The sequence below is a fragment of the Oryctolagus cuniculus genome, chromosome 4 (genome assembly GCF_051225735.1).
Source record: "Oryctolagus cuniculus isolate XC-2025 breed Fujian yellow rabbit chromosome 4, ASM5122573v1, whole genome shotgun sequence".
NCBI lineage: Eukaryota > Metazoa > Chordata > Mammalia > Lagomorpha > Leporidae > Oryctolagus > Oryctolagus cuniculus.
The window spans coordinates 53,112,012-53,135,940 of record NC_142870.1 but is presented as its reverse complement, the minus strand read 5'-3'; the positions used below and the strand labels follow the sequence as shown (position 1 = coordinate 53,135,940).

The window sequence follows — 23,929 nt, the reverse complement described above, 5'->3', positions numbered from 1 at the left end:
ATTTAGGCAGATTAGTGTATTTTTCCTCTCTACCATTTGCTGGAAATGAATTGCTCAGGTAACTAAATATAAATTTTTAAAAATTGCATTGTACTTTGTCACCAAACACAAAATGGCTTATGGCTTATTTAAAATATAGGTAAAATTTGGTATTATAAGTGAATCCTTCCCAAAAATTACCATATCCTTATCTATTTTCAAAATAGTCTTTCTGAAATCTCTGGAGAACAAGTATGTACAAGTCAAACAAACAATTCAACAAAGCTGACAAAGCAACACTGCTCCTCAGTGGAGACCCTACAGGGATATTTGCCTTTCACTATGTAAAAGCCTCTGACCACACATTTACTCCCACTTATGTCTCTTGGCAACTTCAGACAAAGCACTGTTGTGCAGTCAATACGACCCTGCCCACCAACCGCACTCCACTCCCTCCCAATACAGGTAAAGCTAAGAAATGGGCATAGGCTAATAGTGGATAATGGGGAGGGGCACACTCTCCGTGACCAAAGGGGAAAAGAGGGAGGAAGGCAACAAGACCAAGTTGGCAAGAAGACAGGAAATAGCCTGGCCAAGGCACATAGGAATGGATCAGCACCTGCGGGCGAAGCGGCTGTGGAAGCACTCAAAGCACTGTCTCGTTCTAAGAAGCCAAGCAAGGACGAAACTTCTAGTCAGATACGCTCAAGCATCCTGACAGGATCTCACATGTACAGGGCCACGATCTACAGATGTTTGAGACACTTGCTGCAAGCATACAAGGAACGGTCATCACCATTCCTAACTCCAGGCGCTGGAGTTAGAACATTGTAGGTGCATGTCCAAGCTCTGGCATTTACCAGCTGTAAAAAACTATATCCATTTATCTAGCCTCAGTTTCCCCACTTAAAAATGAGAGAGAATTCACGTGAAGTACATGTTTAAGGTCTGTACAAAATAACATTCTACAAATGAGAGCCACATAAAAGTTCAGATCAGAAAAAAGACATGGTTGCTGTTGATAAAGTCAAATTTGATCAGGTGTTTCAAATGATAAATTTTACAAGTGGAGATGAATGAAGGCATATTACATAATCCCCACTTTAACAGTCCAAATCCACGACAGAGAAAATTGAGGTAAACTGGAACTAAACCCAATACCGTTCCTCCTGTTCTGTTCAGAAACTCCATTTCCACTTCCTCATCTCTGCCTCCTACTCCACCTTCTGCACCCATCAAACAGCACCTCTATTCTCTTGGGCAAGAGGGGAAATTCTGCCATGTTCCTTTGTAACAGAGGTCTGACATTGATAATGTGCTCATATTATCAGCCTGGCCCACTAGTCACGTTCTAAAGAATAGATGAACACTTGGTAATAAATCTACCTCTGTAACATGAGTCTACCTACCAAGAAGCTAATCCTTGGCAATTCAATTTCTATGGGATTCACTTGACAAGAAAATTTTCTACAAACTAAATTACCTTTGTAATCAGAAAATATATTTATGAGCAAGCTGCTACCTTCAAATATAACTCTTTATCAAAAGAAAGAGAGATGCTGACAAAATAAAGTTGAACCTTCCAGACAAGTGAGTCAGAAGAGTCTCCATAAATACTTTGGAGAATGTATGGGAAGGTATGGAAACAGCCAGGAAGGGAGGCTGCGAACTGATCCACAGCAGGTGTTAATTCTTAAGCAGCAACAACTTAGAAAAGATGACGATGGATTAATAGTTTCCTGACTAGGGACTGCTCATCATTAAGATTCTCTACAAACTTTTGAGCCAACCAGTTATACAGATGTTAAGTTAATTTTGTGGTTTATTTTAAGTGTTACAGAAAGAACTACTCAATATTTTAGTATGCACAATGCACAATACTATAGGACTTTCCTGAGTAAATACATTTTACATCCCTTGGGGTACAAATTTGGAACCACCTTACCTAAAGCTACAAGTCAGACAGAAGCAAGGAAGTAAACTCACTTGTCAAACTCATCAAAGAGATCACAACTCTGCAGTTTTGAAAGAGCAAGTCGAAAATATTCCGCTAGAAAACAAATGGAGTATTATGAATAAAAGGACAAACACGGCTTTTTAGGTACATAGTAAGCCATACTGCTTCCTCCCCACCAAATCCGTTTCCAAATGGTATAGCCACATATGATTTATTCTGTGAAATGCTAACGTTATGACTGCAATGAGTCATCATTACCCATTTATGGCACATTCAAAATGCTTCATGTTCTAAAGACACTTTCCAAACCCCCCACCCAAATTAGAAGCTTAATCTAAAAACAGTCATTCCAAAACATCAAGAAATCTGTATTATGAGATAATTCTTAAACTGATGTTAGCACAGAAACATTAAGTTCAAACCAAGTAAATTATCAAATTATTGGCAAAATATTTTTAAAATATGAAAACAAACAGGCAACACCCCAAGATCAGCTGAACAAACACAATGTAATTCACTGAACTATAAACTTATCATGTCTTCAGCTCTTAAGGTCTCTCAAAAATCTAGGACTTATGAGCTAGCATTGTGGCATAGCCAGTTAAACCACAGCCTACAATGCTGGTAACCCATATGGACAGACAGTTCATGACCCAGCTGCTCCACTTCTGGTCCAGCTACTTGCTAATGCACCTGGGAAAATAGTGGAAATGTTTGGGTCACTGCCACCTACATGGGAGACGTGAGTGAAGGTCCTGGCTTTGGCCTGGCACAGAACTGGTTGTTGGGGCTATTGGGGAATGAAACAGTAGATGAAAGATTTTCTCTCTCCTCTCCCCCACCCCCCCGTCTTTCAAATAAATAAATAAATCTTGTAAAAAATTTTTGGACTTAAAGCTATATAAATAGGCCAATCAATTCTAAGTTAGCAGAAGGAAGAGTATTTGTCATTAGAAGACAAAAATAACATACACATTGATTAAATTAAACTATTAAGCAAGGAGCTGGCACTGCGGCTCACTAGGCTAATCCTCCACCTGTGGCGCTGGCACCCCAGGTTCTAGTCCCGGTTAGGGCACCGGTTCTGTCCCGGTTGCTCGGTTGCTCCTCTTCCAGTCCAGCTCTCTGCTGTGGCCTGGGAAGGCAGTGAAGGATGGCCCAAGTGCTTGGGCCCTGCACCCACATGGGAGACCAGAAGCACCTGGCCCCTGGCTTCGGATCGGCGCAGCGCGCCGGCTGTAACAACCATTTGTGGGGTGAACCAACAGAAGGAAGACCTTTCTCTCTGTCTCTCTCTCTCTCTCTCATAGTCTAACTCTGCCTGTCCAAAAAAAAAAAAAAAAAAATTAAGCAAGGCGTGGAGACTTGCTGATAAAATAAACAAAATAGGGGCCGGTGCTGTGGCATAGTGGGTAAAGCCACTGCCTGCAATGCCAGCCTTCCATATGGGTACCAGTTTGAGTCCTGGCTTCTCCAGTTCCAATCCAGCTCTGTGCTATGGCCTGGGAAAGCAATGGAAGATGGCCCAAGTCCCTGGGTCCCTGCACCAGCATGGGAGACCCGGAAGAAGCTCCTGGTTCTGGCTATTGCGCCCATTTGGGGAGTGAATCAGCAGATGGAAGACCTCTCTCTCTCTGTCTCTCTAGCTCTCTCTCTAGCTCGTTCACTCTCTCTCTCTCTGCCTCTCTGTTGCTCTGCCTTTCAAATAAATAAATAAATCTTTCAAAAAATAAAAAGAAATACATAAAATAAAACTGACAGGTAAAGCAGTGAAATGGGGGAAATTGAGAGTAGGGGTGACAACTAACCCTCAGGGCTATCATGTTAATTCTAACAGACAATAAAGTAAGGCATCAGAATTCATTAATCACACAGTGACAGAATTAAAAAACAGTTTCTCATAACATAAAAAAAAACACTTTCTTTATTGTTTCTAGTCTACACTGCATTCAAAGGAGTGGAGATTTCTATTTAAAAATGTAACTCCCTTCATCCCATCCCAAAATCATACCACCTAGGAATCATTGGGAAGCCGAAGGATTCAAAGGCCTTAAGTTTACACAAAGCAGTGAGTCTCATCAAACACCACTCAACTTTAACAAGGCAGGGTAAGAATAACACCACTGACCTGTTGTTCTTATCCCATAGGGCAAATCAAACTTATCACTACCATACAAGGAAGCAATCTTTTTAAAATCAGCTGCACACAGAAAAGGGTGAAACTGACGAAACCTGGAAGGAAAGGATAAAGAAAAATCTTGTCAAATGCTTTAAAATTGCAGCCGAAACTAACTGAAGTATGTAAGTCACGTTGTTTGACTGTAGGTAAATGCAGAATTCAAATTTTTTAGAACTAATTTTAAACTGTATTTAAGATTCCATGGAATAGGATGTGCAATGGAACTACACAAGAACAGAAACACTCTCCAAGCACTGGAATCTAAACATTACACCTTAGGGAATGAAAACAAAATGTAAAAGCAAACCAATCAGAGCCTTATACACAAAGAAAAGAAGTAATAAAAGTACTGATACCAAGCCATCCCTAAATTTAAAAGTATCATTTGTATATGCCTGTATCAGCTGTGAAAACAAAAATGGGTCCAAAGTTAGATTTGGCTAGAACCCAACTTTTCCTACTTTTGTTAAATTACGATTTACCCAAGAACAAGAATTATGGCATTTGTCTTTTTTCTGTGTGCTTTTCCCTTCGCACAAGGGACAAAGTTTGATGAAGGCAGGACTATCCGTGGTCTTTTCTCATTGTTAGAGCCTGGCACAGACCAGGCAGGCAACACAAGGTTATTAAGTGATTAAATGAATCTCAACTCCAAATCAATTGTCTGAGGAACTGTTAGGGTTTGAATGTGTCCTCCACGAGTTCTGTATTGGCAACATGGTTCCCAATGCAACCATGTAAGAGGTTGTGGGACCTTTCAGAGGCAGAGCCTAGTAGTAGGTCACTGGGGACATTGCCCTGGGAAGTAATTAACATTGTTCATGTGGGATTCCAGTTAGTTGCTGCCAGAGTTATTAGAAAAGAGCAAGACTAGCCTCCTCCACTCTATGGCTTTCCATGTCACCAGGTGCTCTCCCTTTTACACACATTAACACCATATTCCCACCTGGCATGACCTGGCACAGCAAGGCCAGGCAGGTGGTCCTCGCCAGAGCCTGCACTATGTGTTTTCAATTTTCAGCCTCCAGCACTGAGCTAAAAAAAATCTCTTTTCTTTGTAAAGTGTCCAGCCTCAGGTGGTTTGTTAAAGCAATGGAAAGCAAACTCCTATACGGACCATTATGAAACAGGAGGAAAAAAATAAGGTTTAAGTTTTATTTGGGAAAAGGAAAGTGTCCTAAAATTCACACTAAAAAGCTGTTTTCACCACCGGAAGGACTGCACACTGCCTACACACCACAGGACAAATCTAGCTAATCCTTACCGCAGCCCCACATCTGGTACCATCTCTTCTGTCATGGCAGGTTTTTGCTTTCCTAGTCTAAAACCTGCAGGTGGAGACCAGAGTGATGCTGACGTTTCAGAAGGCTGTAAGACTGACCAACTAGAAATAAAAAGCAGGTCAGCCAGCGTAAAGTAGCTGCAATTTTATCCTAGCTTTGCCACTCAGGAGCCACTGGACTTGGGCAAGTCACAGAAGCTTATTGTCCTCAAAGTGGAAAGAAGAGCTCACTCTGGGAGCCAGCACTGTGGCATAGCAGGCTAAACCCCTGCCTGCAGTGCCAGCATCCCATATGTGTGCTGGTTCTAATCCTGGCTATTCCTCCTCTGATCCAGCTCTCTGCTACGGCCTGGGAAAGCAATGGAATCTGGCCCAAGTGCTTGGGCCCCTGCATCCATGTGGGAGACCTAGAGGAACTCCTGGCTCCTGGCTTCAGATCAGCCCAGCTCCAGCCCTAGCCGTTGAGGCCACTTGGAGAGTGAACCAGCAGATGGAAGACCTTTCTCTCTGTCTCTCTCTGTGTGTCACTCCACCTATCAAATAAAGTCTTAAAAAGAAGAGAGAGATATCACTCTGCAGTCAGGCCAAGGAAACCAGGAGAGAGACCAGATCTCCCTGCCGGAGATATGGAGCACATCCCAAATTCAGTTGTGATAATGAATGCAGGAGCCTCAAGGGTCCAGCCAACCTACAAAAGTTCTTTCTATAGCAATGTTGATACTCGAGTTCAGGATCTGCTTTGGGAAGAGGAAGCATCAGGTCACCTTCCTGAGGGTTGGGAGGCTCAACAGCCTCTCTGTCTTACTTGGAAAACTGAACCCTAGATAACTGCATCAATGACGACTTTCTTCTGAGTCGCTGAAAGTGTTAATGATAGTAACTAATTACTACTGTCTATTCCCAGTCAGGACCTTGTTCTAGGTGACCCACATTTTATTTCTAAATAATTCTTTGGCATCAATTTCAGCCATGGCAGGAGCTGGATAAGTAGCAACCTTATCTGGAACATTTGTTACATTACATTGTATTACATGTATGATATTACATCACAGTACATTGTATTACATTAGATTCCTGTGACTGTCATTTCTACAAAGGCCTGAAAAACATGGCAAAATGAAGCCATCAATGTGGGTGAAGCTGAGGCTATAGGAAGTGAAGCAACTCCTCTGAGGTCACTAAGTGAAATTCACTCCCAAGCCTAATTCTAAGGGAAGGAGTCCTCTGTAGCACTCTGCAGGCAACGGCTGGCTCCATGTTTCCAAGCAGAGTGTCTCCTGATGGCTGCTGCTTCTGCTCCATGGCTGAGAACTAGCACACTTCAGAAAATTGCCCTCATGCTGCTCACATGACAAATGCAAATCAGTTGTACTCAAACTGTAGCCTGCTGAGCATTCTTGCATAAATACTTTAACCTTTTCCCAATTTTCACAAAAAGGAAATCTTTGTTCATTAAAGTCACAGAGTACCTTGATTCTAAAGTAGTATTTTCATCTGTAGTCCACAACTCATAAATGGCTCAGGAAATCAATATTGTATCATGATCAGAATATTTTTTTAAAACTAAATAGAACAGAATGCAGGGTATCTGGACTACAAAGGCTAAAAATGTTTTGTTTTTCTTATTAGAAATATGAGTACAGGACCAAGAGGGAAACCTGTTGGAGTGAGGTGGACACTATGGGAAACGGTGGCTTGATCAGCATAGCCCTGACTGTTAATGAACAAATTAATACATTATCCCTCTTGGTAGTTTTTTTATCTGTTCTACTTAATATGACTGGTTTAGATCTGTAATTGATGCACAGTTATTCTTAAGTGTTGAAAATTAACTGAAATGTGATCCCTGTTGAACATGGTGGTGGGAATGGGAGAGGGAAGAGATGTATGATTTGGGACATGCTCAGGCTGACTTGCCCCAAGTGGTGGAGTTGGAAGCATACCAGGGGATTCCAATTCAATCCCATCGAGGTGGCATGTACCAATGCCATCTCACTGTTCCAGGTGATCAGTTTCAGTTCACAGTTGGTCATGGTGGGGGGACTGGGAGTCAAAGGGAGCACATAGACAAGTCTAGTATCTGCTAACGCTAACCGATGGAGTAAATAAAGGGGAGAGTGATCCAACATGGGAAGTGAGATACTCAGCAGACTCATAGAATGGCAGATGTCCTAAATAGCACTCTGGCCTCAGAATCAGCCCTAAAGGCATTCGGAGCTGGCTGAAAAGCTCATGAGAGTATTTCAGGCATGGAAAGCCAAGACACTCTGGCAAAAGATCTCTGCGAGTGAGATCCCAGTGGAAAGAACAGGTCATCAAAGAAGGAGGTACCTTTCTCTGAAGGGAGGAGAGAACCTCCACTTTGACTATGACCTTGTCTAAACAAGATAAGAGTCAGAGAACTCGGAAGGGGAGAGGGAGTGGGAAAGGGGAGGGTTGTGGGTGGGAGGGACGGTATGGGGGGGAAGCCATTGTAATCCATAAGTCGTACTTTGGAAATTTATATGCATTAAATAAAAGTTTAAAAAAAAAAAGAAATATGAGTACAGGATTCCAAAGTAAAATGAGATGAGAGATGGTTTAAAAAAAAAAAAAAAAAGCTTTACAAAGACCTTTCTCATTGTGCAGTAGTCCAAATAGGACACACACCCAGGGATAGGTGACAAACATTGTATGCAAAAACAACTCGATGTGTGCACACTTTTCTTTAGAGAGCTGATTGATTTTAAAGGAATCTCGAAACCCAAAGCATTCAGAACTGATAATGGACAGGCACAGTATGACGGGAGAATTTTGTAAAGTTTGTGGTAAAATGGAAGTAACAGTTCATTTTGGAGCAAAAAATATTTGAAACCCACATGTAGTTTTCTCACATATTCCCATGAGCTCTTTGTAGAACCCTTTGTATATTTGAAGAAAGTATGAATTCTTAATGCTTAATGGAAAAAGGTTAAAGAGCCTGTGCCTGTTTTACACAATTAAACACGCCCAGACCAGGCTGTCATTTACTTCCTATTATCTTGAAGCATTGTGACCAGTAATCTGAAAGTCAGGGTGCAGTGGAAAAGAGCATTTGTGGTTGGAAGAGCAAATTCTCGGCAAGTACTGACAACCACAATGTGTAATGATTATTTACATTTTATGTAGTTCACTAACAGTAAAAAGAGAAAATTTCTAAGCACAAGATTTAACCTAGAGGCAAGGGGGGAAGAAACCACCAAAAAAAAAATAAATAGCAGTACAAATTAACTTGGGGACAAGGAGAAAAACAGAACCCCAAAGAATGTTTCTACTTTTTTATAATCAAACACAAATAGTCCTCTCCAATGTCACCTGTGTGAAAAGAACACTGGTTTGATTGAGTTCTTCAATGCTTTTTCTTAAAACACATGCAGAGCTCTAAGAACACAAATAGAGACAGGATATTCAAGCTCTTCCTTAAATTTGGGGCATCCACTTTATACTAAGATTCATAGGGGTAAGTTAAACAAGTATAGGAAATGATTAAAACAGCTTGAACATTCTGTATGCCACAGGGGTTTGTTTGGCTGGTTGGTTTTCATCTTGTGTATTTTTACCTCAGGAGGGAGGCAAAAGCTGGCTTTGATAAACAAGGCTGGATCTTATTTCTCCGCTTCATCTCCACAGGTGGAACCCTACAAGACAAAAATAGTGTCGGTCAGAAACCAGAACTGGGCAGCCCGCCCAAAGGGAAGCAAATGCCCTGGGAACCACTCAGTGCCACTACAGTTCCTCCCAGCAGCCCCTCGGGTCTGACAGGACCTCTTCCAAGTCCAGCAGCCCTTGAGGACTCATGGTCATAAGGCAGGGGACAGGGGGAAGGCCGAGATGCCCGGTGACCCAGAAGCGATACACAGAGCCGTGATTCAGGGGGCCCCGAGGGAAGACTAGAATTGCACACTGCGGAAGCCACACCAGGCTTGCTTCATATAAGCCCCTCAAAGCCTGAGAAACCAAACTCAGCTCAAGTGCACACATCAGGGGTATCTACTGGCAACAAACACCAGAAACACCTGCCCTGAGCAAGTCCCACAGACCCGGCCTTGTGATCCTGTGGATTCCACACGTCACACTGTTTGGAGCCCGCACCGACACAGGTTAGGCCCTTGTGCATCTCCTGAAAGGAGTACTTGTCTCCACAGTTTAAAGGGGTGTTGTCAAACATGACAGAGCCCAACAATTAAAATAAATGAAGAGGGTGTGGGGAGGCAGGATCTAGACTTAGCCAAGAAAAATAGCTTAACACAGGAACTTACTAATGGTCACCAGTTATGTAAAGAATCAATATATAAGAAGAAAATTGGTGAATTTTCTTCTATAATCAGCAGGATTAAAACAAAGAAATAGCCTAAATAAACACAACTTCCTGTCGTGTGTGTGTGTGTGCGTGTGTGTGTACAAAATCCCCCATAGTTAGAACTGCTTCATGTTCATATATAAGGCTAATAATGTCCTCATGCAGGGAAACCTCTTTTGTAAATGTCACAAATGGCAGGGACCCCTTGGGTTATATGTAGAGAAGATGCATAAACATGGTAGACCAGCACAGGAAGCCACAAAAACTGAATTACATTCAGAGGACAAAATGAGGTATATTATTTTATGTATAATTTGAAGTCAATTAAACAAAAAAACAAACTTTTAGGATATTGTAAAGACAAATTTTGGAATTTTTTTTTTCAAAAGGATAATTATCTGTCTGAGATAGCCTTTAAGGAAGCAAGTTCATGGCAGAAACACTCATCGGGGTGGTTTCCCACGGTACTTTCTGAGACTGGGGTAATGTGTTAGCTTAATTTGGACAGTCCTCAAATTCTGATGACAAAAGACTGTGCTGAATTCAGACCCTTTTCATTATCTTCTGTTTCATTCCCCTGTGACCAACAATAGAAATTTATAGGAAAGCAGCAATCTAGTAAGCTTTTTAAAGGCTTTCATTTCTATTTTTGTCTCCTACTACCAAGTGTGGGACAGAGACAGGATGTGACAGAGACAGAGAGATAAAGCCTTGTGGTACAGACTTCAAAGGGCTGTAGCCCGAAATTTAGGTCCAAAGTCTAAAACTTCAGGGCCAAACACATCCACTGGGCATTGGAGTTTTTCTGATGGTCACTTGCCTAACTCCCTTCCATGAGAAATATTAAAATTATTCAATCAAGTAGTGATGAAATTAAATGCAAACACATCATTTTTTAATCTCCTAAGCACAAGCTAAAAACATGATGTAGGACCTATTATTGAAACGCTGGCAAAAAAAAATACTGACCCTTTGTCTAAGACAGGAAGCTGCCATGTGGTTTATTTGGATTTAATTATGTACTACCACCCATTCAAGATCTAAAGGTCATCAAAACTTTTTTCTTAGCCGAAGGACTGACAGTGGGAAGGTTAAAAAACTTGGAGATGCTTTCTCTGCAGGAAAACTATCTGTGCCTCTTCAGTTTCATATGTGATATTTCAAGTCAAAGCTATTTAAAAGGATACGTATGTCACCATTTACCAAGTATTTTAAACAGAAACCATATGCAATGTCCATATTTTATCAACAATCTCTTATCCAAGCATTTTGGTCTCTAAAGTCAAGTTATCACTGAATTGTAAAATTACTCCATTAATTCAAAGGGATGAATAACCACATAATTAGAGAACGTTATGTCCCAAAGATGGTCAATCCCATCCTTTCCCTGGAGAGGCGAAAAAGGGCTTGCTTGCCAGTTTTTAAATTGTTACAGATATAACCTATAGGACACTAGAATGCTAAAATCTCAATTTATAAGGTAAATCTAGAGAAGAGTCAAAATGTTACAATGTCATAGGCTTTCTTTTTTAATAGGTTCCTCCAATACAGTGTGTGTGTGATGGGGGAATGAAAGAGACAGATAAACATAATTCCCAAACTAGTGTATAAATAGTAAAGTGAAACTTACCAGTTGGCATTTGTTCCCCATAATATACAATGCAGCACATAATAGAGGAAGACAGCACTCAGAAATATGGCCACGAGGTACCCTCTCATGGCTGGCCCACCTGAAACACAACAGGGAAGTCCAAAGACAAGTGAAGACTGTTAGGTAGATTCTCACAGTGACTCAAATATAAACACTAGTGAATAAGCATATATAGAAGGAATAGAAGAAATGATGTGGGCCTTTAATTTTGGAAATACTAAAAAATGTACAGAAAAAAAGAAAACATGTTTCTTCTGACTGTCCTCTTGTCAATGAATCCAACACAACATGAGAAGTTCTTATACCAATGTACAGTCCCATGGTTTTCAAGATAGGGGCTTCCCTACTACTTTCTCAAGTTAGGTAAGAAATAAAAGCAGCAAAGGATGGCCCAAGTGCTTGGGCACCTGCTCCCATGTAGGGGACTTGGACGAAGCTCCTGGCTTCGGATCAGCTCAGCTCCAGCCATTACAGCAATTTGGAGAGTGAACCGGGGATGGAAGACCTCTCTCTGTGTGTCTCTACCTATCTCTAACGCTTTCAAGTAAATAAATCTTTTAAAAAAAAAAAGAAAAACATTCCTTCAGAACAAAATTTTACACATCTGCTCCATATCCAAAACATTTTTCAGAAACACAGATGAATATTCATTTTGTCCCTCTCATCAGAAAGTGAGAGTACATACCTTAAGATGTGAATATTTCATCAGTACTTGAAATGACTTTTAAATTATATATATCCTATAATTTATATGATTCGATTTTCCAATTTTGAAAAGCTGAAGAAATAAAGCTACTAAAAATATTACCCATACCATCAATTTTTATATACTTCTAGATGACTGATTTAATTTTTCAACCTTAGCATGGTGTAGTAAGCCAAGTACTTGCTTGTTTCTGTTTTGAATTAACAGTATCATTCTTTGCACATTTGTAGACAGGCAAAAACATGGATATAACCCTCTCTAGAATGTAAGTGTCAAAAAAAAAAAAGAAAAGAAAAACATTATGGAATATATTTTGTAAATCTTCTAAAACACATCTGTTTAGTTCCATTTTTTTGCTTCAAAGCTAACTCTGAAATGTAATTAAATACAAAAACAGATTTAATATATGGTCCCATTACTGATCTATTTCAATGCAAATGACTTTAAATAGGTGAACCATTTCTCTGCCTGCCTGCCTGCCTCATCAAGTTTCTGGTTCCTGTGAACCATTTCATTGTGTGCCCCACTCCTCTCACTTCTACTCCTATCTATTAACTTTCAGCAGGGCAATTTAAACTAGCATATGTGAGTACAAAACATTAGATTATGCAATGTTGCCTCCCTTCAGTAGTGATTTCAAATAGGAATCTTAAAAGTAAACCACTCCCTTGCCTTCTTTAGTAGGATACTCATAAGCTAATCATACTCTAAGCTTATCTTAAACAAATTGGGCTTGGTTTTCTTAGAGTTGAGATCCTCTGGAGTACATGAGGGTGGGAGGCTCTTCTCTAGATAGTTCCAAACCCTAGTGATTATCTGACTTTTCCTGCTCTTTGAGGTTTGTTAGCTGGTACTTCTTCCTACTAGGGCAGCCACCATTCCCACAAGCCACTATTATAAATTAGTTAGAAAGGAAGGCTATGGCATGAGAAAGCAAATAAACAAATGAGTTAAACAAGCAAACTTCAGTGACACACAATTCTAATTTAGCATATATAATCCCCGTGAAGAGTTGACACTTTGGAAATCAGAAAATATGATTCATAGCCCAAGGCCAGATTAGGCTTGGTGGGGTCAGAGGTAAGTCAGTGCTTACCCAAGTGTGTTCACGTGGTTGAAAGTGAGAGCATTTCCTCTACCTCTTCGAGTTATCAGACTGTCCTGGAACGCAGTTTACTGTGGGCCAAAATAGTTAGTAACTACTTGCTTAAACACTCAAACATGTTATGCACCACCAAGAATAACAATTTATGCAAATGTCTAATAAGGATGCAACTTACCAGTATATTCAAAAAACATATTTACATATAAGATAGGATAGTGTATAAAGGTCTAAAGAAAAAAGTTGGTATTTACAATTCAGTTTACTTATCTATTCTCTACAACACATTCTCTGGGTAATTGATACATATTATCTTACAGAGCATGGAGGTGCAGGGAAGCAAGATTTCTGTTCTTTTATTGTCTTTGATTCACTAATAATGTGGCTTAACTGAACACAAAAAAGTTTGGTAGCACATTCTTTTTCCTTTTAAAAGCTAAAATGATACTGCTCTTGAAAAGCCATGATTTATATCATCTGAAAAAATTTTAGGAAGCTTAGCCACTTGTATTTCTGGAGCAACTTAAAGCTTTGATATTCAAGCTGCAAAGTAGGCGAGGGCCAGCAAGGATATCCTTGTGATAAACATATATGGTTCCTCTGCCTGCTCACAGGAAAATGTTTCTATAAATAAATGAATTCCCTAATTATATAATGCTATAATGCTAAAGCATTCAAAGGAAAACCATTTAGAACTTAATATGGGGTGCATGTCATTAAAAAAAAAAAGACATAAACAAGGCCCTTGAATATAGCTCTTGTTAGCAAGACAGGATGCAAGACCTTGACATTAAACATGACAGACACTCCTAAAATCAAGAGACCCTAAGACATCTTTTACCAACTGTATGTTACAAAGCCGTTACTCCTTTACAGTGTGGATAAAGGGCAGTGAGGGAGAGCAAGACTCATTGGAAAGGTCATATGTTCATTTCTTCTCAAACTATGTCCTGGATCCCAGCATATGAATAATCCGACATATGCCAAACCTTAATAGTTTTTCCCTCCTAGTTAATAATGAAAGTATGCAGAGTTTTAAAATTCATAAAATGTTGGTATTCCCTTCACTTCATTTAAGACTCAAATTTTGCTTGTTAAATGGTGTGCCTATTTGCTCCTTGAAGAACGAAAAAACTGAAGGCCATTTCAGATCACGTAATCAAAGGGAGACAGAAATAGACTTAAGGCCCTCCATTTCTTTCTTGGAGTTCTATTCTTAGTGTCATCTTGTTTCTCAAGATAAAAGGCATGCGGGAAACCCAAAAGAGACAGTTCTAATCTAAAACTTCCCTTGAGGTACCCAGCTGGCATCTAGTGTGTGGGAAGGAGAAAATCAGAAGCTGCTGGAGGGTGGGGCTCTAAGGCAGTGCAAGGGGCAGTACCTGCGGGGCTGAACCGCTACCTGATCTGGATGGCTATGGCTCAGGAGTGTGGATTTAAACACGCATCCTCCATTTTGACTCTCAGGTACACTAATGTATGAGAACCATGGAGGGGAAACATGCATTTGCGGAAGAAGTACACAGTCCACGACAGACTGTAGAGTAATTTTCCCAAGGAGAATGCGAGCACCATGACAACAATATGGTGTCTCCTCTATCATTTTATTTCCAACACTTCTAATAATATGGACACACAGAAGACTCTAAGGAGATAGCTGCTGAATATAGTTACATATCTCTCAACTGGATGCTTTGCATTCATGCTTTTCCCCTAAATGCCTAGCAGATGGCAAATGCCCAATGAATAATGGCTGAATCCAATCACTAACGTGTATGAGTTCTTGGCACGTGACAAATGCTTTTGGTATATTATCTCATGTCAGGCTGACAATCTCCCTGGGAGGGAAGTAATGAAGTCACAATTCCCACTTTCCAGTTAAGGAAACTGTAGCTCTGGTCTTTTGCACACCACACTAACCATTTCAGAACATGTCTTTTATTTCTTCATCCCACCAGCTTCTTACGCAGTATTAATTCTACAGATTGTCAAAATAGAGTTTTCAGGCTTCGTGATTTAAGCTTTGCTGAAATTCAGCCACAATACTCCGAGCACTCTTCTTCCCAGTCATGCTAGCATTGTTGTAAACACAAAACAATCCCTAGAGAATGACACTGGAAAATGGTCAGATTTTTATGTTGGGCCCTCCTAAAGCTTTTTCAAACCAAAGAAAGCTTGTTTTTCCAACCAGCTACAAACACACACACACACACACACACACACACACACACACCCAGCAGCATGTTCAGCAATAATTCTGGAAACACTATTCCATTCATCAAGAACACACACCTTGTGGGTATCTCAACATTGTAAATACCAAGGCAGTCTGCCCTCCAGGTGCCGAGCACAGGCACGCCATTCTGTCCAGATCCTCTGTTCCCACTTCCTCTCAACCTAGCTACCAGTGTCCCATGATGCCATCTTCAGGCTCAGCCACGCCAAGCCCTGGAACAGATCCTGGCCAAGGAAATGGATCTTGAGGAGCTCCTGACTAGCAGCCTAACAATTAGGGCAAGTTGCTGTGGATTGCTTACGGGCCATGGACAGCTAATCCACCAAACCTGAGTTCCTGTGTCTTGTTGATGGGTCCTTTTTTGTTTGAGGGAGGGAGGGAGGGAGGGAGAGAGAGCGCGCTTCTGTCTGATGGGCCCTGCCAATGCTGGGAGCTGAGAACTCCATCCACGTCTCACAGGGTGGCAAGTATCCAATTGCTCGACCTATCATCTGCTGCCTCCAAGGGTCCGCATTAGAGGCATGATAGAGTCAGGAGTCAAAAACAGGTATTGAACCCACGTACTCCAATATAGGTCTGGGGCATCCTAATTGGCATCTTAATTGCCAGGCAAAATGCCTGCGCCAGGGATCCTTAAATTGTATCATTTCCAATGCCTGCATTCTTCTTTCTCTAAGCCACCCCATGAGGTTCACAGCCAAACTTCCAATTTTTTAATAACGACAATCCTAAACCTCTCCCCCATCCTCTCTGGGTCAAGGCCCTGCTTCCTCAGTGAAAAGGGCCTTATATTTTGCTACTAGATCTTCACTCTTACAGCACACAAAAATAATTGGCAATCACTTGCATCTTTATGTGAATTAGAACAGTACACCCAGTTTGGCTCCACATTGCCCTGTGGGAATCTAATATCTAGTCTCTTGGCAGCTGCTAGATGCCAGGTGCCCTGTTCACACATCACCTCCACACCCTTACCAGGTGATCCTGGGGACACCTGTGTCCACTCAGCCCCTGGAGAGGCCCTCTTCCTATGAGGCCTCTACCTGTCCTTTGCTAACACTGAAATACACTCAATTGTTTGTGTCCATGGCCAACAGATCTCAAACACCTTGCCTTCCCTCCTCTTGGTACATATTGCCAGTTCGCAATCATTCTCTGTTAACCGCATCATCATGTGAACAAAACAACAACAGATTTTCCAGCGCTAGCCACACATGAATGTCTAGATTTGGGGGGCTGAGCCCCATGAGTCTCCTAATCCTAGTCTTCTCAGAACTATCCATCTCCATATAACCCAAATCTTCAAGGAGAAACACAGGACTTCCCAGTGACAAATGTAAAAGCCCCAATGGCCACCCGATTTCCTGTTCTTTTAAGAAGGATCCGTACTACTAATTAGATGGGAGAAATGTGTGTAGGTAGTCTCATTAACACACTAGGGACTTCCAGCCTCCAGCAACAATGCTCACAGAAATAACCGCACACTTTAAGTACTTGCTAAATGCCCAGCCCAGAACCATGCGCTTGTCCACATAATAATGAAAGCAGAGCGACTATCACACATCCCCGTGCCAGAGACATTTAATTCCCAGAGCAGTGACCAGAATTCAATTCCATCTTATTTCAAGGACTGTTGCTTTAAATTATACATTATAAACAACCATAATTATGCTTTTTAAAAATACAACGGTGTAAACTTAAAAATGTATTCACTTACCACAGTTAATATGAATCATATTCACTTAAAGATGTATTTTAAAAATAAGACAAGGGGATGATACACATTAAATGTATGCATTTAGTAAAGCAGTCATTTAGAAAGAACATGCAAAAGTACTCATGTCACAATTAAAAAGTAAATCTTCAGGAATCACTAGATTGGTTCAGCTGGCTGAAAATTGTCACTGCCATAAGAAATAAAGAACTGCACACACAAGGGCTGGAATTGTAACACAGCCAGTTAAGTTGCCTCTTGTTACATCGGCTCCCATATCAGAGTCCCAGTTGGAGTCCTGACTGCTTTGCTTCCCAGCCAGCTCCATGCCAATATGCCTGGGGAAGTGGTAGGTGATGGCCAAAATACTAGGTTCTGGGCTTTGGCCTGGCACAATCCTGGCTGTTGTAGGCATCTGAGGTGTGAACCAACAGATGGAAGGTCTCTCTCTTCTCTCTCTCTCTCTCTCCCCCCTCCTCTCATTCTACCTTTTGAATAAACAAATAAATCTTCTTTTAAAAAAAGCAGAGTTAATCAATATAATATTAACTCAAAAAAGCTAAATTTAATCAGGTTAGGAGCTACTATTCTACAAAATTTTAACAATCTGATATTACTGGGTAAATAGAACATTATCATTTGATTTATGCCTCCTAAAAATGGATCTACATAGTTTCAACAGACTGGACCAATTGTCTATATTCTGACCTGGTTTTCAATACACGGCTGTTCTCTTTCTGCATAGCAGAGGCAGAACATGTGTGATTCCCTTCCTTCCCTTTCGCCAGTTCTCTTACTAATGCAGTGATGGGCAGCTACTTCTCACACACAAACCCATACCCTTCACTTTCTGTCTTTGCAGAAAAGCAGTGCTTTTGCCAGACTTCTTCCTTTGCATATGTAGTCAGATCTTGGCACCTAATTGAAGCTAAACTCTTTCTGCCAAAGCAGATGACCCAGTCTTCCCCAGAACATGTCCTGTGCTCACTGCAAAGAATAAAAAAAAAGGAGAGAAATGACTTTTCAGCAGAATTTTGTTTTTCAACAGTGCAGCTGTATACACTAAAATCACTCAACTAATAGTAACTACACCGGATGCTAGTAATAAATGAACTAGAGTTCCTGTTTTCAAGATCTCTCCTTTTAGACTCTGCTCAATTGCAAGTACACAAGGAAGCTTTTAGAGGAACTTCTTATGCTCCTACTATTTATTCATATTTTCTCCCAGTAACTCCTTTCTTCTCCTAAAGTGGAAAATTTCTGTTTCCTTATACTATTATTCTACTGAAAAAAGTCTCCAAGAAGTATTTCCTATTGTTAATAGGTAGTGATTATGATTCATTTTTACCATCAACTTTACTGAGATAAAAATTTTATATAAAACTCACCACTTTTTACATGTGCAATTTGATGATTTTTGGAAATGTACACAATCACGCAACCACCACGAAAGACATGATACTAAACATTCCCATCAACATCAAAAGTTCCTTTCACCCACTTCCTTGCTCCTAGCAATTTCTCACTAAAGTTTTGCTTTTTCTAAAATTTCATGGAAAAGGAATTATACAGTATATATTTCTGGATTCTTTCACTTAGGATAATGCTTTGCAAAGCATTGCTCACTTTGTTGCTAGTACCAGGCATTTGTTTCTTTTTATTAAGTAGTACATCATATGATTATACCACAATTTGGTTATCAGTTCACCAGACAACAGACATTTGATTGCCTTGCAGTTTTTAGTTAGTATAAATAAAGCTGGATTGAACATTCAAGTCTAACACTTCAGGTGGACATATTCATGTTTTCATGGGTGGTAAAGTAAATGTATGGGCTTATAGAAAAACTTTATATTTCATTCTGGTGCTTATTTTTTAAATATATTCAATATTCATTTGATAGGCAGAGTGACAGAAAAAGATCTTCCATCTGCTGGTATATTCCCCCAAATGGTCACAACAGCCAGATACGGGCAAGGAAGAAGCCAGGAGCCAGGAATTCCATCCTGCTCTCCCACAGGTGTGGCAGGGACCCAAGGACTTGGGCTCTCTTCCACTGCCTTCCCAGGCACATTAGCAGGGAGCTGGATCAGCAGGGAGTAGCCAAGACTCCAGTATATGATGCTGGGGTACGTAAGTGTGGCTTAATATGCTGCACGCCAATGCCATCCCTGGTCCCTGGTGCCTATTTTTTAAAGAACACATTTACTTCAATCTCTTGGCTATAGCAAAAAAAAAAAAAAAAAAGAAAGAAAAAAAAGAAAGAAAATCCTCTGCCTATAACAAGTAAAATTATTGATGCTACTGAATAACACAATTCACCCACCAAGATAAGCACTCTCAATCTATTAATATCAATACAATAGAACATACACTTACACATATACATAATGCATATGTACTCTTGGATATAAGAAACAGAGCTCCCAGCCTGGTGAAGGAGGCAAGTTATATTGTTTCAAAATAATTTTGATTATGCTAGGAGAAGTAAAACAAAGTGTGGTCCATGGACCAGCAGTAATGGCATCACCTGGGAAGCTGGCAGAAGTGCGGAGTCTCAGACCCTCCCTCTGAGCCACCGAGTCAGGTCTGTAGTTTAGCAAGATGCCCAGGAGATGTGTGCATGACAGCACTGCTGGAGAAGTCAGAGAAAGAGGACGCATTCCCTTCTGAGGGGGTCAGGCTGCACAGGAAACAGTTCTCAAAAGGAACTGGAAGCTTCTATGTTGTCAGTTACATATTGAAAAGTCCTACAGCTTGACCTTTTAAAATGTCCAATCAGCAGAACTTTCTCAGAAAGTAGTCAGATCCTTTGGAAAAAAAAATGGGTGACTTTGAGGGAAATTTCCCTCATTGTTCTAGGGTATGTTTGTGGTTTCTTCGTGAATTCCCTGGACACGGTCCTTCCAATAGCATTTCCAGTCTTAACCTTCTATCTGCCACCAGAAACACTGACACTGATGGGGTTTTTGAGAGGAAATATGTCTGACTGCTTTCTTCGCACGACACACTCTTACTTCCACAACTCCTAAAAGTACCAGCTAATCACCAGCCAAGTGTTTACATGATCATTTGCAATTATTGCTGTTCACTTGGGCCCAAGAACTACAGATTTCAGAGCTGGAAAGGACAGAAAAGTGGGGGGTATTTAGATAGGGTCAGGCCCCATGCACCCTATTACAGGAGAGCCAGCCATGATTTAAAAAACAAAAATTCAACTTGTCAAAAGTAATAGTGGAGTTGGTAGCACAGGAGAATACTTTTCCATGGGCTTCCATTCAGCACAATTGCTGTCTCATCATGGGTGCCCAGTATTTACTCATTGATGAGAAAGTAAGCAAGCCAGTGAAAGAACGGATGAAAACCTCTAAACCCACTCTGCCTGTGCTTTTAGCTCTCCCTTCATCTTCCCTCCCAAATGCAGGTGTTCAAGCTGTTATCTTAATCATGTTGCCTAAACCCATGCTCTCATTCCTTCTCACCTCAGCTGCCAGCAATGACCTCTAATCCATCTCTTTAAATCAGCCCACATGCTGTATGTGGCATAAAATTCTCAAAGCACAGCTCTCACATTGTCATCCATCCCTAAGAAGACTTTCCCTGACCTCCTGCTGCCTGCCAAATAAACATCACTTAAGCCTACAATTAAGACTTCCATAAGGGCAGGTGTTGTAGCATAGCAGGTAAAGCCACAGCCTGAAGTGCTGGCATCCCATATGAATGCCAGCTGCTCCACTTCTGATCCAGCTCTATGCTGTGGCCTGGGAAAGCCACAAATGCTTGGTTCCCTGCACCTGCTTGGGAGACCCGGGAGAAGCTCCTGGACCCTCTGGCCATTACGGCCATTTGGGAAGCGAACCAGCAGATGGAAGACACTCTTTCTCCCCCTACGCGGCCTCTGCCTTTCAAACAAGTCTTAAAAAAAAAAAAAAAAAAAAAAAAGACACCACTTGGGATGCCCCCATCCCATATCAGAGTGCCTGGGTTAGAGTCCTAGCTCCACCTGCAATTCCAGCTTCCTGCTAATGCAAGCTCTGGGAGGCAGCAGATGATGATCCAAATTCTTGGGTCCCTGCCACCCATGTGGGAGACCTGGATTGAGTTCTAGCCTCCTGACCTTGTCCTGGCCCAACCTCAGCTATTGCAGGCATTTGGAGGTGAACCAGCTGAAAGAAAATTAATTCTCATTCTCTCTCCCTCTCTTTCTGGCTTTCAAATAAAATGAATAAACTGTAAGAAAATTTTTTTAACATTACATTTCTATTACTGTAGTACCTATTATTTTTGCTCATTCATTCTAACATTTCAAAGTGTCTTGGGCAGGAATCCTTACTTATCTGATTCTGAATATAAAATGAATGGCATCCTAAAAAGCAGTTCATTGGCAAAACTCATCTATTAGAATTAGATGTTAGTTCTGCTGAGGGAAACCACACCTTTTCATGCTTTTCATAATGAAACTACACCGAGGCTTAGTAGAAATAACAAAAACCTGATTTGTAATAAGAATTTTAAATGCAGTTCTTAAAACAAGAAATGAAATCAAGAACTCTACAAATAATCTCATTTGGCAAACACGTTCCATCTAATACTTTCATTTAGATCCATTATAATGTTGAAAAGCATTCAAATATTGTATCTTAGACTTAAAAGCAAATATTGTGGTGACTCAGCGTGACCAACAAGGAAAGGATAAAGCTAGAATATTTGCCAGTCCTAAACCAAAGAATAGGGGTAGAAGAAGAAACACAATGCAACAAATGTCAATAAAAATAGTTCAAATATACTTAATACTTAACATGACAGGATGATTCCAAATCCTTAGATGGAGAATTCTTTTAATCCTCCAAACCACACTTTAAGAAAGATATTATTGTCAACTAGAGCATACATATATAAAGGCACTAAAACAGAAGTTATCACCTACCCAAGGACACCCAGGTAGCAAGCTGCACACATAGGACTTAGATCAGACACACACCAGAATCCATACTCTTCATCATTATTCCAATCTCAAAATGCTTCCAGCTTCTTCATGCAGGAAAATGTGAAAGTTGACAGGAAAAGCAGTTCCACAAATCATCTAGATGATTATGGGCCTGAATACAATTAAATTAAAATGCTGCAGGCAGTAGAAAACCAGAGCACCTGGTCCTACCCCCAGCCTCGGCTCATGGCAATCAAGAATTCCCTTAAGTCTAATGGCTCAGGACTGTGACGGAAAAGGGTTTTGAAACCACCATGAACAATCTCATTGTGAACAGGCAAGAGCTCAAGAGATTCCCAAAAGTTAGATCCCAAGACTAAATTAGCCATGGGCATGTAAAACATAATGTTCTCAGGCAGTAAGTGCCCTTCACAAAAATATCTCCAAACAAAACTCTAGTGTAACAGATTTGTGAGTAGAAAAATTGTTCTCTGGTGAAGCCCCAAAGAATCAGAAAGACTGCATGGGTGTTCATGGGCAACACATGTAGTTAATTGTGAGTGAGCATTTGAGCACTAGAATGTTCTCAGAATCAAGTTCCAAACTGGTCCCTGAACTTGGTGCATGGGGTTCCAGGAACAGTAAGGAGAATAATCCTAAAAATTATAGTAAGGTACTTGGATGAAATTACTGTTCATTGTTGCACTTCAGAGGAAAGTAGAAGTAATTCTATTGAGAATAGCAGGTGCAGAGAGGGCCTCCTGCCCATCGCTTGTTAACCACAGAATTTCTACAATTATTTGTGATGCCAGAAGTTCACATTTTATCTCCAAAATCGTCTTATTCCTTACTTCTGTATTGGTTTAGTACTGTCCTACAGAAGGCCTGTTCAGATTGAAAATAAAACACTTAGCACTTCCTTAACTCCACTTTGGAATACACTGCAAAGGCTCTAGTTCCATCTACAGTCTCCTAAGCTCTCTGGCCACCTGTAAACCTGTAAGAGAAAATTACAGGCCACTGTCTACACAGGAGAGGGATTTGCTTTTTAACATCACTTGCGAGCTATGGAAACACTGAAGAACAACATTTCGGTTGTCTGAAGTTAGGACAACAGGCATGCTGCCTTCGCTTACCTGCACTTGGAGGAATCTCTTTCCCAAAGGCCCTGGCTCCTGAAGGTGACGAATATGGTAAGGACGGACCAGGATGCTGTCTGCTAAATGGCTGGGGCTTCTCTTCTAGAAATTATCCAAGACCAGGAACTACACTGCTTCTTCACTTGCAAGGGCTGAAATGAAACACACACACACACAGAGCGTACTTGTAAGAGTGACTCAGCTACCTGAGAAACTTACAGCCAGGAAAACATTGTAGGAAAACACTGAGTAAACTCACTTCTGATCTCAAAAAAAAAGCTTGATAGGATAATGTAATTACCGAACGAAATCCAGCAGCCAGACCCACAGCACATATTACATTACTGTCATTCATGACTGGTTTTCCAAAGGATCCAGCCCGGTCTCCTTGAAAGAAATAACATATCCAGCTCAATGAATCCAAAGCACCCTGGTAATGAAAGAACCATCTGTCCTATTTTCCAGCGTCTCTCCACATACACACAGCTTTATTGTTAAAATGCAGAGGTGAGAGAAGGAGTCAGTGCTCTGAAAACCCTCAGAAGAGGAAGGAAAGAGGGGACAGGGAGGATGAGAATGAGGTCAGAGAGAGCAAAAACATGTAGAAGAGAGTGAAAAGAAGGAAGCGTGGGTGAATTATCAGAATGGGTTGTGGATCATTTCCTCAAAAAAAAAAAAAAAAAAAATTCAAACTGCTCCTGCCCCAGCTGCTGCAGTGCTTATAAACTAATCAACCCTA

At 40.8% G+C, this 23,929-nt stretch overlaps 1 protein-coding gene across 30 annotated transcripts in view; it reads right to left on the bottom strand.

Moving 5' to 3' along the window:
- ST3GAL6 (ST3 beta-galactoside alpha-2,3-sialyltransferase 6) overlaps nucleotides 1-23,929 on the bottom strand; it is a 148,821-nt gene that overhangs the window by 14,813 nt on the left and 110,079 nt on the right. For 6 of the 30 annotated variants that reach the window (XM_089331528.1, XM_070071954.2, XM_008267059.5 and 3 more), the window contains exons 2-6: nucleotides 23,188-23,342; nucleotides 11,346-11,445; nucleotides 8,976-9,053; nucleotides 4,065-4,168; nucleotides 1,966-2,029 (exon numbers count right to left, since the gene is read on the bottom strand). In XM_089331528.1, the coding sequence (XP_089187654.1) occupies nucleotides 1,966-2,029; nucleotides 4,065-4,168; nucleotides 8,976-9,053; nucleotides 11,346-11,434 (335 nt within the window). In that variant the 5' untranslated portion in view covers nucleotides 11,435-11,445; nucleotides 23,188-23,342. Of the gene's footprint in view, nucleotides 1-1,924; nucleotides 2,030-4,064; nucleotides 4,169-8,975; nucleotides 9,054-11,345; nucleotides 11,446-13,168; nucleotides 13,249-15,094; nucleotides 17,889-19,654; nucleotides 19,679-22,051; nucleotides 22,224-23,187; nucleotides 23,343-23,449; nucleotides 23,471-23,491; nucleotides 23,867-23,929 lie in introns of those variants that run through there. The other 24 variants (XM_089331533.1, XM_070071956.2, XM_089331530.1 and 21 more) reach the window with 14 other exon arrangements.